Source organism: Ostrinia furnacalis, unplaced genomic scaffold, assembly GCF_004193835.3.
Source record: "Ostrinia furnacalis isolate ACB-3 unplaced genomic scaffold, ASM419383v2 OfSCF2378, whole genome shotgun sequence".
Classification (NCBI taxonomy): domain Eukaryota; kingdom Metazoa; phylum Arthropoda; class Insecta; order Lepidoptera; family Crambidae; genus Ostrinia; species Ostrinia furnacalis.
Genome location: NW_021132617.1, coordinates 319,871 through 333,025, shown reverse-complemented (window position 1 = coordinate 333,025; position 13,155 = coordinate 319,871). Strand labels below are relative to the sequence as shown.

At 34.1% G+C, this 13,155-nt stretch overlaps 1 protein-coding gene across 2 annotated transcripts; it reads left to right on the top strand.

Moving 5' to 3' along the window:
* Positions 1–6,290: 6,290 nt before the first annotated feature.
* LOC114355300 (facilitated trehalose transporter Tret1) lies at positions 6,291–13,155 on the top strand. 2 transcript variants are annotated; one of them, XM_028308082.1, is made up of 4 exons: positions 6,291–6,468; positions 10,915–11,053; positions 11,313–12,582; positions 12,773–13,155. In XM_028308082.1, the coding sequence occupies exons 1-3, from the start codon at positions 6,298–6,300 to the stop codon at positions 12,578–12,580; spliced, it is 1,578 nt and encodes a 525-aa protein (XP_028163883.1). In that variant the 5' UTR covers positions 6,291–6,297; the 3' UTR covers positions 12,581–12,582; positions 12,773–13,155. The 2 variants fall into 2 exon arrangements, with proteins under 2 accessions (XP_028163883.1, XP_028163884.1); XM_028308083.1 differs by having other exon boundaries at positions 6,309–6,511.

Sequence of the window (13,155 nt, the reverse complement as noted above, 5' to 3'; positions counted from 1 at the left end):
AAAATCACATAAAATTAAAGTAAGGGAACAATCGATATGAATTTCATTAACATTTGACATGGTCACTGCCCTCGATGACTGAGGGTGGAAAATTACACGAAATATCGCTAAATGTGCTCTGGAAACGAATAAATATCTACAGTGTATGAGTCCCAATATAGTAAACTAGATCGATAACAAAGTTGTTTGTCTTTTTGTTACTTGTTATTATTGTAACCTACCTTTATAATCACTGGTATTTTTACGCTACTTCTAATTACTGGAGAATAAATTAACACATGCTACGTGACTGCCCAAAGAACAATGATTTATTTCATGTTCAATTCTAATCTCAATTTGTCCTAAAAGATACTAGCAATCAAAATGTAAACCGCTGACAATGCAATCGAGAAAAAACTAAGTCAGTACACTCCGATACAAAAATATATAAGCGATATGAACTTAATTGCTTAAATTAATAGAGATGTAAATTGACTGAATCTGACCGGCCAAGATAGTCAAAAAGCATAAATGACCGGTCAAAAACGGTCAAATTCAGTCAGTTTGACTCAGATATAATAATACTAGCACCGAATAATTTATTTAAATTGTGAGAGTATAAGACGTTATCAAAGTCGACGTGCGCGGTACATAAGTATAATAATGTAGGAGGGACAGAAAGAGAGTGCAATAAATCATTACAAAACACTTATTGTTTTTACACTGGTTGTACGCTCACTGTAAAATGTTTAGCTGTAATAAATCATTACAAACCACTTTTTATTTTTAATTAAGATGTTGTAAACTTTCATCAATCAAAAAATCTAAGAAACATCTTTAAAACTACATTTTACTGACAGTTTATGACTAGTTTTTGACCAATTTGACCGTAAATGACGGTCAGTCAAATTCAGCCGCTTTAGTCATTTTTAACACTATTGCTGAAGATATAATTAAATTAGACGGTTACATGTTTTTCTTTCTTATTATTACTTTTATTCAGCAATTTTTAGATATGACCTGTTAAACATTAGCTTTGTTACGTAAATCAATAGGTATTTGGTACACATTCAGCCGAATTTTTCATGAGGTCTATTGCATAATATTAAGAAACTATGGAATTATAGTAACAATAATCTTTATTTGGAATTGCCGTTTTCTTATCGGAGTTTCTGTTTATTTAATTTGTATTGGGTTCAACATTTGATCTTTTTATTTTGCCGTTCACGTTGTATTATGTAGGTAAGTTACAAGACACAAAAAAGGGAGTTTTGACTTTAATGTAGAGATCCTTAAGGTTTTCAACGATGCCAATGACGTCACAATTTATACAATTATATTGATTTCTCAACAAATAAAAATCAAGTTATAGTTTAGTATCTACATTCATTTACGAAGAGAATTCAGTGATTTTAGAAAATAATAGAATAGTTTATTTCAAAAAAGATGTGCCATAGAATTAAACTGCATGACAGAGCCTTAGGCTGGGTTGCACCATCTTACTTTAACTTTGACAAACGTCAAAAATCTGTCAAAATCCATACAAAAAGCACCGGTTATTGTTAAAGTTACGGTCAAAATAAGTTGGTGCAACTCGGCCTTAAACTCTATATGAAATCAGTCTATCATAGTCGTCTAAAATGTACTAATTGAAGAGCTAAGAATTAATGAGCCTTAAGATTAACTTTAAGATAAGCTTAACTCATGTGACAACAATGTCCTCATGTTGACTAGATAATTGCTGAATACATAACTAAGTCTAATTCATTTGAAAATAGACAGCGCTATAAATGTGTAGCCAAGAATAAATAAAGAATGGATTAGTTACCTAACCAAGGAAATTTTTAGATTGAGTTTATTTTAACCCTTTTTTTTAGTTTTAATGGTGTGGTAAACCGATAAATTTATTCGTGCGGTTTTCCAATTTAGATAAATTGTTTGTTATGAAGTATAACGTGTTCGGTGTTCCCATAAAGCCACATACCTGATACACTTTATTTACTCCAAAAATAATTTTAATTTTGAGATTTCAATCAGCATCCACGATATGTCTACCTCGTTCGAGAGATCCAAAGAAAATGTACGAGTCTAATATATTGTTATAATTATTTTACAGCAGGTTAAAGGCCGAATCGTAAATATTCACGCAAGTCTTAAAGCAAGAGAAATCACGAAATCCTTGTATGTGTGTATCTAGGCGATCATAGGCGCCTTGAACTCTAAATATCGGTTAATTTTATCTAGTATATTTTGTAATTCAGACTAAACATATTGTTATAAATTAGCACCTATTTATACATGCATAAGACTATAATTAAAAGAATTTAGCTTATTTGTTTGATATATTAATTATTTGGAACCTAATTAGTTTTTTTAGGTTTTATTGAACTACTCTTCCACCACTCTCTCTCTCTTGAAGCGTGAACTCTCTTGTAGCGACGTGGTGGAAGAGATTGAGAGCCGTAAATGGAGATGGGCAGGGCACATTGCACGGAAGAGTCAGGGCCCCGATTGCGCTAAAAATTTTCATCTTCAACGCGCCCGGACGACGAACGAACATCTGTGGGTCTAGTCAAAATGCCATCGCAAACCAATAGGAAGCTTTCGCTATTTGACAGTTAGTTGAAACGAAGCATAGACGTAAACAGCTTCGAGTAAAGTTAGAAAATTCTTCAAAACAAAGTAAACGTCATTAATTTCTGTCAAAAGTAGGTAGTGCAACCAACACTTGAACTTCGAAATCGACCTACGATTTTAGCTAAATATCTTATGTGACAATGAAAATACTAGGAAGGTACGTCTAAGACCGTGATATCGAATTTGAACCTCAGTTAGAATGAAAAACTGAGCGCAACTGGAGAAGAAGCGCCAATGAATTGGTGACGTTAAAAATTAGCACAATCGGGGCACAGGATCGCTGGGCCAGAAAGACCCTGGAGTGGAGACCCCGCAACAATACCCGCGGCAGGGGAAGACCGCCTAAACGGTGGACGACATCCGGCAGCAGGCTGGAGTGAACTGGATGCGTGTGGCCAGGGACAGAAGTCGGTGGAGGGTTGAAGAGGAGGCCTATGTTCGAAGGCAAAACCCCTAAAGGCTGATATAGATAGATAGATAGATTGAACTACACAAACAGCTGACATAGGTGACTGAGTTTCATCCGCCACTTCTTCTCTGCACCAGTCCATATGTTTTCCTGAACTGGTGGCCCTACCACCAGCTACTACCATGCTATATTTGGGACGTGTATAGGTAAGTGCCCTGGAAGGGGCCTATGTACGGAACAAACTACTTATTTGCATTTGTACAATTTTTCTGTACACAAGTCGCATTGCAAGCGCATGCGGAAGATAGACTATTTCGTGTATTTATTTTACTTTTTCATCGGAATTATGTGGTCAAGTGATTAGAAGGCTTTCTCGAGTCGGATCCGGGGTTCAATTCTCAGAGGGGACACAAGAAATTTAAAGTCACTCTAGGTAAGTTTTTTTTTTTTTTTTATGGCAACCAAACCTCTCTAGTAGGTTTATTTCTGCCAATGTCTAACTATGTCAATTTTCACTCTAGGTAAGTAAGAATTGTTTCTAGTGTGGTGTTATTTCAAGCTTAAATTAACCTCACATTATCATTGTACTCTGGAGAATATCTGTATTAGAGATACAGTCAATTGCATGGTATGAAAAATATATAAATTAAGAAGAAGATCGAAAGAATTTACACACTTATTAAGTGCGAGTACATACGAGTACGATTTATATAAGGTGTGCCTACTTGAAATTCCTAATCTGAAATAATAACTGTACACTTGTGCAATTATTGTATTTAAAGTAAACAATTAATTCCCAAAGTTACGTAAGGTTTACCTAATATTTAATTTTTGCGTGTCTGCCTCTACACGCATATTACATGGCTAAGAAGATACAAAATTATATTCCGTGAAATATTTAAAAATAAGGTAACGAGCTCAATTACTTGTTATCTATTTTTTCTGTTATGTAACACTCAATTTGCAATTACAATTTTTGTCTCGAACACTAAAAGTTAAACTTACCAAGAATTCGTTTTTTTTACAGTACCTACATAAAATACCTAATCCTGTAAATCACCAATTGATCTTCAGACTAAGTCTTCGATCGTAGCATTTGCAAGCATTAAACTCGTAGGAGTTTCAAGTTTATTTTAAGCTCACAATCGAATGAGAAGTTTAGTTTTATCTTTTTTTTTTAAATATAATTAGGTCACTTTAACCCTTCCTTGTTGCGCAATCGGGTAAAAAATGAGTCTTAATATTTAGTCAAATAAATTATTTGTAGGCCTTCAAATATACTTAGTTTCTTAACATACCTACTATTCAAAAGGACAATGACCAAAAATGTATGGAGTGTGGTCCAAATGTCCACCACTAACGAGACCTATGTAGTAAAATAGTCTACTAAATACTCATTCATTATAACCAAACCGCAATCAAAAACATACTGTCAGTAAAAAGTTATACTGAATGAAAAGTCAAGTTTTTTACCTTTTCATCCGAAAAATGTTCTTGATATCATTCTATCCATCGCACATTTTGGATTAATCTATGCATGTTATGTCATGTCGCTTAGTGTGCCGTGTTACATTCTCGCTAAAAGAAAAAAAAAAAGCTCAGAAGAAAGACAACAATATTAGAATTATGGTCGGGTGGTCGCTGCTCCGCCCCTATTGGTTGTAGGGTGATATTATATAACCTTAAACCATCCTTGATAAATGGGCTATCCATAACAAAAATATTTTTTCAAATCGGACTAGTAGTTCCTGATATTAGCGCGTAAACTACTACAATTTTTCATACAGTCATAACTTTTTACTGACAGCTTATTTTTTTTTCGTCCCATACTGAAAGTTAATCTCTATTTAATGGACTATAAGCCAATATATGTAGGTCTCATTAGTGGTGGACATTTGGACCACTTTTGGTCATTGTCCTTTATACAAACGAAATACCTACAACAGTAAATCAACGATTAATTTTAAGTAGTGCATACGATATGGGGTAATAGGGTGTAGATTTCTACGAAAAATTTCATTCGGGTGTCTTGGGAGGTTCGTTCGTTTCAGCCAAATGACGTCCACTGCAGGACAAAGGCCTCCCCCTTGGATTTCCATAACGACAGGTCCTGCGCTGCCCGCATCCAGATACTTCCCACGACCTTCACCAGATCGTCGGGAAGTAAGTACCTACTCCGTATTTTTACTAATTGATGATAAACAAATCCTGTTGCTTGCAATGCTTCATCATCATCATCGTCATCATCGTTTTAGCCATAGGAAGTCCACTGCTAAATATAGGCCTCCCCCAATGATTTCCACAGTGGCCGGTTGGTGGCGGCCTGCATCCAACGCCTTCCCGCTACCTTTATGAGGTAGTCGGTCCACCTTGTGGGTGGACTGGACGTCCTACGCTGCGCTTTCCATCGGCCGTCAGTTCTGCGTACTATATGCCCTGCCCATTGCCACTTCAGCTTACTAATCCGTTGCAATGCTTACCTGTGTTTAATTCATTAAATGCATTTTGTGATGCCAATGTGATACCAAAGGCAAAGTGCAGTGCTCTTTTATTTTAAAACCATAAAAATTCTCAGAGGTCATTCGATCAAAAAGGTATCTTGGTAAACATGGAGATACTAAAATACTTGTAACACCTACTTGTAATACCCATGTTCGCAAATTAAATTTATTAGATTTGATTTGCAGCTTCAGTGCAGCTGACATTTTTAGGAAAATCAAGTAATGTATTTTATTTTCTTTCATTGGACTCCTGAAAACTTATGATAAATTGCATGGAAACGTCTTGTAGGGATTACGCCACCTGCTTGACAAGAGTCTTTGTTAATTTATTTAAGTTGAGAAGTTGTTGGTTTTAAAGAACTACAAAAAAATGTTCTGAAGTCACCAGTCACATGTAAATTAGCTATTTTTGTATCGTCAGTTAAAACGTTTGAAAGATAAAGAATGTCACGTTTATACTGTTCGTATTTTTAATTGATTCTAAACAGCTCGACAGTTAAAAGCAGTCTCTTTTTCAGTGCGACTATGACTGAATAGGCCACTGTGATACTGACGAAAAATATTAAGGGTGGATTCGACCAATCAAGAGTATCTAAATATTAATATCAGAATAAATCATCAGTTTTGACTTAATTCCCACACTGAAAATACCAGGAGTTATTCTCGGATAAAAGTTTGGTCGAATCGGGCCTAAATAATATAATGAAACGTAACAGGATAGTGTAAGCATCGCGCGATAAGATAGAGTGTGATCCGCTGTAGTTTATAAGAATGACGTTTGGTTCCGAACGCGGTGCAGTGTGTGACGAACCTTATAAGATGGACCACGAGGGAGTGCCCGAGTTAGAAAAAATAATCAAAAATGGAACGGAAAATGGAGTATGTGAGAAAAAAACGGACTTTAGTAATGAACGGGATACTACAACTTATTTCAGGAGACAGGTGTGTGGAAATAGTGTATGTGGTCATTTGTGAATGTGTGAAAGTACGTGTTTTGTTTCTTTCTCATTGATAAATATCCAATCGAAGGAAATGTGCGTATCATTACGATTTTTCATTCATTGAGTGCTTGTGTGTACAATTTGAGATTTTGATAATGCTATCTTAAAGAAAAGCAGTTTTAAGACACTTTTATTTATGTTTTTTTTTAAATTGGGATCAAGTAGTTTTTAGTTTCGAAGCTTAATTTACAGCAATTAAGAGGCGATTAAGAGCAATTTAAAATACTTTTTTTAACAAATTCTGCTTTTCTTCCTGTGACGTTTACTTTCTTTCAGTTATTTCTAAATCAAGTAACGTATGTTTGAAAACTTAAACATAGGTTTATTAATTATATTTTAAACTAATTGCCACGTGTATTGAAATAATTTTCGATTAAATCATGTGACGATTCTTTGAAGTTAATAGGAATGTCTTCATGGAAATGCAATACGTACAAACTGACAAGTGTATTTTGTTTTAAAACTGAAACCGGTTTGGGCGGTTAAGTTTTGTTGAGTGCTTTAGAAAGTCAGTTTAATCGTGCAAGTTAATGCACCTTATGTCTGGGTGTTAAGGTCTAAATTATAAAATTAAAACATGCATAGGATTTTTAATATCAACCGTGGTCATTGTCACTTTGTATTATGAGTATTTTTTCTTCTTTGACCTTTTAGTTTATGAAATCTCAGTTTCAAGGAAAAATATATATTGGATATCCATAAATTTGAAGCAATTTACATTTTATTAAGTATTAAGTACCCCTGTTAGATATTATATTTTGTAATATGATTTAGTAAATGGGTGTTCGTTCATGTGACAAAAACATAAGTTGAAAAACCAATTTTTTCCAAAATATTTGTTCTGCGTTTGTACAACATGAAATAATAAAAATATTGAGTAAAAAGTTATCTGTACACAATTAAATAAATTCATAAAATATGTCGGTCGATTACTATAAAATAATATAATATCATAACATTATGAATAATAAAAAAGTATACTCGTACATACAATTTAATCTTTAAGTTACATAGCGACACATTATATCTTCATGTTCATGATCATGATCGCGGTAATCTTTACAATGACTTTAAGACAAATATGTAGGCATTTTAATAATTAGTTTTAAGGTCACACTTTTTACAGGGTGTTAGGTAAATGGGTTTATAAGCCAACACTAGCCCATGTTAACATAATATTAAGCATTAAATGGTATGGTGAAGTCAAAAATGTGATAAGTCATCATTCTAATTTTCATACAAAATAAAATCTATAAAATCAGATTTGTATGGAAATTAAAATAATTAAAAGACATAATGATATTAAAAATCCCTAATCTAAAACTAACCACCAGTTTCATTTCTCTAAATTTAACTAACCAATAAAACACTGATGGCATTTCTAATAATATTTAATGACTTTCGCAATCAAACATAATATAATATTTACCTACTAATGTCACACAAGACACCTTTTAATATAATAGGTAGGTGCTCTAAATAATCAATGCAAAAGTCGGCATTTCAATTTTCTTAACAAAAGACAAGTTTGTCAACAAAGGGTTTTACAGTAGGTAAATGAATGAATGATGAATCATCCAAATGAAGTTGCACTGATTAGTCATTGACGATGATTAGTAAATTACTGAATTGACTTCGGTAGACAATTATTAGCATCTAGTACAATTAGACTTCCTTCGCCAGCTTCCTCTAATTTTCTTTCATTGCGACATCATTTACTTTGACTGTTCCTAAATTCTTCATTGCATCTTCTAAGACCATAAATTAAAATAATATTTTCAAATTAAAATTTCATTAATGAATCTACTACCCCACTAATCCAATAAGGAAGTTTTCTAAGTGACCCCTTTGATTACAAAATACCTGTTATGTGTTACCATGGCATAGGCAGGAAGGGGTCACTTAAAAATTAAGGATTGATGGTGAAAACGGGCATTAGAAAGGCGATTCAAAGATTAATGAAGATAGATTAGATATCAATAAAAACTTTCAGTTAAAAATAAAGAGACAAAGAACAGACATTACACTTCTAGGTCATTCTGGTTTGTTTAAAGTTCAATGTCAATCAAAGTTCGTCTTTGTTGAGTACATTCGAGTGTACAATAAATTCGTGTATTTATCAGATAAGAAATACGTTTTACAACGATGCTTGATTAAAATATTACAAAACTCAGATCTCCGGGTTAGGCTGTTTAAAGCTTTGGACGCACCAGGGGGAAAATGGAACGACAAGTTCAAAGCCCAGGGGAAAAATGTAGCGACATGTTGCGGAATAATATTGTTCAACAACTAAAATGACCCGTGTGTGCGTGGTACCTAGAGTCGAAAGAACAGAAGATACAGTTTGGATGCAAAATAACACGCCTGTAAAAATGCTACTTTTCCATCAGCTGTGCTTTATTATCTGTGCATAGTGCTTTGATGACAAAGTAAATAAAATAAATCTTTATGATAGTTTAATCTTTGTCTCACTCGATTTTTATAACTATGTTCAAATCGCCAAAATGTATTAGCAGAGATTTTAAGTATGTACCTACTTATAATTTTGATGTAACCGAGTTCTATCTGATTTCATATGAGGTACTTACGCAAGTCTACTTATCAAAGTATTGTCTATGCCGGATAAGAGATATAGTTAGATATTTTCTCAACAATGTAGCCTCTGAGATTGAACCTACATACTTACAATATCAAGGTTTTCAGACAAAGAGCAAATTGATTCGTCTTATCTCGTTTTATTCATATCACAAGAGCTAAGTGATTCGTTTAGATTTTAGAATGACATATAATATAGGTAAGTGTGTATGTAAATATTATATTAATTACTATTCCGGGGAATTAGACTAAATTGACGTAAACACTATCACATACATATCCGTGTAGGTATGTATGTGTAGAACTACTAAACTACAATTTAAAAAGAATTTTAATGAAAAGTTGTAAAGATTAGTTATAGGATTTGGTGTTATTTACGCAAATCATGTGGCTGGCGTCATTCATAAGTAGGTCGCAAGCTAATCTATAGTACTATTTTGTACATATGTATAAGTAAGATTTAAAGTCGCTACCATTGCTCATATTATTTAGTTTTTAAATATCATTGTTACTGTCCAATCGTCCTTATCTAAAAACAAAACATCTTATAGGTAGACCGTTTAATTTTAAGAAACTGTACTTTTATATTAGCGAAAACTTCATATATTCGAAAGTTAAAGAATAATTTATAGCATAAAAAGTGTTCTTATATTTCTCGAAAATTATGTCCATTATTTATTTATTACATTAACCTATACCAACACGTTCCATTTACATAACAAAACATAATATTTTTTATCAACTAAATGTTTTGGCGAATGTCGTCCCCAATCTTTGCTTATCTTCTTAATGGGCAAAAAACTTTCAGAGGCCAAATCAAACGGTTCTAATACAAAAAATGTTTATTATTGAATGAAAAATTCCAGTGGCTTCCATGTTGTGTAAACTAATCTATGACATATCACTATCACATAGCTAAATTATTATTTTCCACGCGTTCTTCACTACGGCTAAGACGACCTAATTTTGACCGTAAATATAACGATAACCGGTGTTTTTGTATGGAGTTTGACAGAATTTTGACGTTTGTTATAGTTAAAGTAAGATGGTGCAACCCAGCCTAAGAGTTAGTGAATTTGCAATTTGTGAAGTTAGTAAGGAGTTATTAATTTATGTCATTAGGTATGTACTTTCATCTGGATGTAGTAGGTAGGTACATAGGAAAACCTGTTTCGTTGGTGGAAACGAAGAGTTTATACAAACTACGTTTATTATAAAGGGAATTGATAAAATTGATTATGGTGTAATATTCTTAAAATTACATTAGCAAAACTGGGGTTACGAAATTGAGTAGGTATAACTTTTATTTCGTGTTTTTCATTTTGGGTGAATCAAGTTTTATTTGATTCAACATTATGCTCTTTGTTTTACTTTTAAATAGTGTAGTTATACACTATGTAATGTTTACTGAATGATAAATGCAAGTACGAGGTTACACGTGCTCTAGTCCTCTGAACTTAACTCTCTGTTAACTTTACTGTCGGATACTTAAGCAAATACATACTATTTTCGCAAATTTTACTGCTCTACATAAATATTTAATAAATAAATAATTTATAATACTAGGCAGAGTATATACCTAGGTGGATCGACCACATTAAGGTAGCAGAAAGGTGCTGAATGCAGGCCGCTATCATTGGGGGAGGCCAATGTTCACTAGAGGACGTTAACTATCAATAAATAGATTCAAATTCATATAAAAGTACAAGTACGATAAAAACATCTTTTACTGAGTTGGTTATTTAGTCTTTCATGGAACAAAATAAGAACGAAATTGTTTTATTATTTTCAGGTTTTAGTCTCAACAGGGAATTTCCTGCTTACCTTATCTGCCGGAGCGACGGCTGGTTTCTCTGCGATCCTCATTCCACAACTACAACATGGCAAAGGGCACCACCACAGATATTCAATAGGCATGGTATCATGGATAGGTAAGAAGATTTGTTTAAAAAAAGTATCTTCAATTAAAATTTAAGAGTTAATAAAAGAATTAAAGCCTATTCAGCCTTTGACCACGGGCAGTGTAATCTAGTTGAAACGTCACACGATTAAAAGGTGACTTATTAAGTAAGACTTATCTAAGTAATAAGAATGTGGTGCCGCATTTTCCCATATTTAATGAACAAATTATGCAACGCGGATGCTTAAAATTTAATAATTTTAATTAACACGTTTAACCTTTTGTTTCAGCGTCCATGTCATCATTTGCATTAATATTTGGAAACATAATATCTGGATACCTAATGGACAGACTCGGTCGAAAAAGGTCGCAGTTTCTGTGCGGACTATGTTTTGTGTTGGGATGGGGGATCATCGCGTTCTCGAATGACGTATTAGGATTGATATTGACGGGAAGGTTCATCACAGGGCTCTGCCAAGGATGGCTGGGGCCTGTCAGTCCTGTGTTCGTCGCAGAATTGAGCTCCCCAGACTACAGAGGGTTCCTTCTCGCATCGCTCTCACTAAGCATAGCTGTAGGTGTCTTCCTATCACATCTCTTTGGCACCTTCCTTCGATGGAACATCGCTGCGTTGCTCTGCGCGATATTCCCTCTCGTGGGCACCATCATCACATACTTTGCACCAGAATCCCCAGTCTGGTACGCATCCCAAAACAGAATCGACGATTGTATCAAATCATTCCAATGGTACAGAGGCACGAGTCCAGCAATGAAGACTGAACTAGATAGAATGATTTTCGAACAAAGTAAAAAAGACAGAACCCAATCAAAGATGCAGGCGTTGTCGAAAAATATCAAGAAACCGGAATTTTGGAAGCCGTTAGCTATAATGATGATCTTCTTCCTAATTACGCAGCTTTCTGGTATCAATGTGATTTGTGCTTATACCACCGAGATGATGACGGAGCTAATGGGCAGGCACACGGACAAGTCTATTGCGTACGCCGCCATGTTAAGTGTTGATATTTTGCGGTGTGCGTCACTGGTCGCGGCCTGTGTCGTACTGAGGAAATGTGGGCGCCGACCTCTGGCCCTATTTAGTGGAATTTTTACAACCTTATCATTGATAACTTTAGCTGTATACCTCTACTTGGTGGATGCTCGTGTTATTAGACACATGTCAAGGGTCATTTCTTTAGGTCTAATGGCAATTTACATAATAGTATCAAACTTGGGGATATCGCCGTTACCTTGGAATATGGTCGGCGAGTTGTTTGCCTCGGAAACTAAGGGATTAGGGTCGGGTATAAGTGTGATGATGACGTCAGTGGCTTTCTTTGGGACCATAAAAACAGCTCCGTATATGTTCGAGAGCATAGGTCATAATGGGGCTTACTTATTCTATGGCATATCTACTTTATTAGGCACGATATTTTTATTCTTCTACCTCCCCGAAACTAGAGGGAAAACTTTGTTACAAATCGAAGAATACTTTAGGAAATCGAAAAAAGAAGAGATTGAAGAAAAAACACAAATTAATGGTAAATCGCCTGTATGAAATTAACCAGTGTGCCTACCATGAGTTTACGTTAGGTGTGCTCGCTAGCGACTGCGTAATAAAATGACATTTAAATGTATGACATATTGTGCAGCGCCCCTAGCGGCTACTTTCAAGAAATAAAATCTTCATATAATTTTTTGACGTATTCGCTAGCGAGCTCACCTAACGTAAACTCATGGTAGGCACACTGAATGTGTTCTAATTTAATAGCATTTGAAATTAAACGAGATCTCTTTAGATGCATTCAAATTGTAATTTTAGAACATAAGAACAAATAAAAAATAGTCAGTTTTCGTGCTTTAAAACTAGATTTGTAGAATCAAATTCTTTTAGGTATTTAATTTAATATGAAATCGAGGTAAAAATCATATACTTAATTATGTTTAGGTCATCAGAAACTCAATGGAAATTGTTCATAGAAAGTCGATATCATGAAATCATTGTGAAATAAGTTTTTAAATTATAATTTTCGGATGTAGTTTAACCTAAGGCATAAGTTATCAATGTTGACATAGGTAGTTACTATCATTACGAAATCGTTATCTGTATTTTTATTATGTTGTTCCAATGAT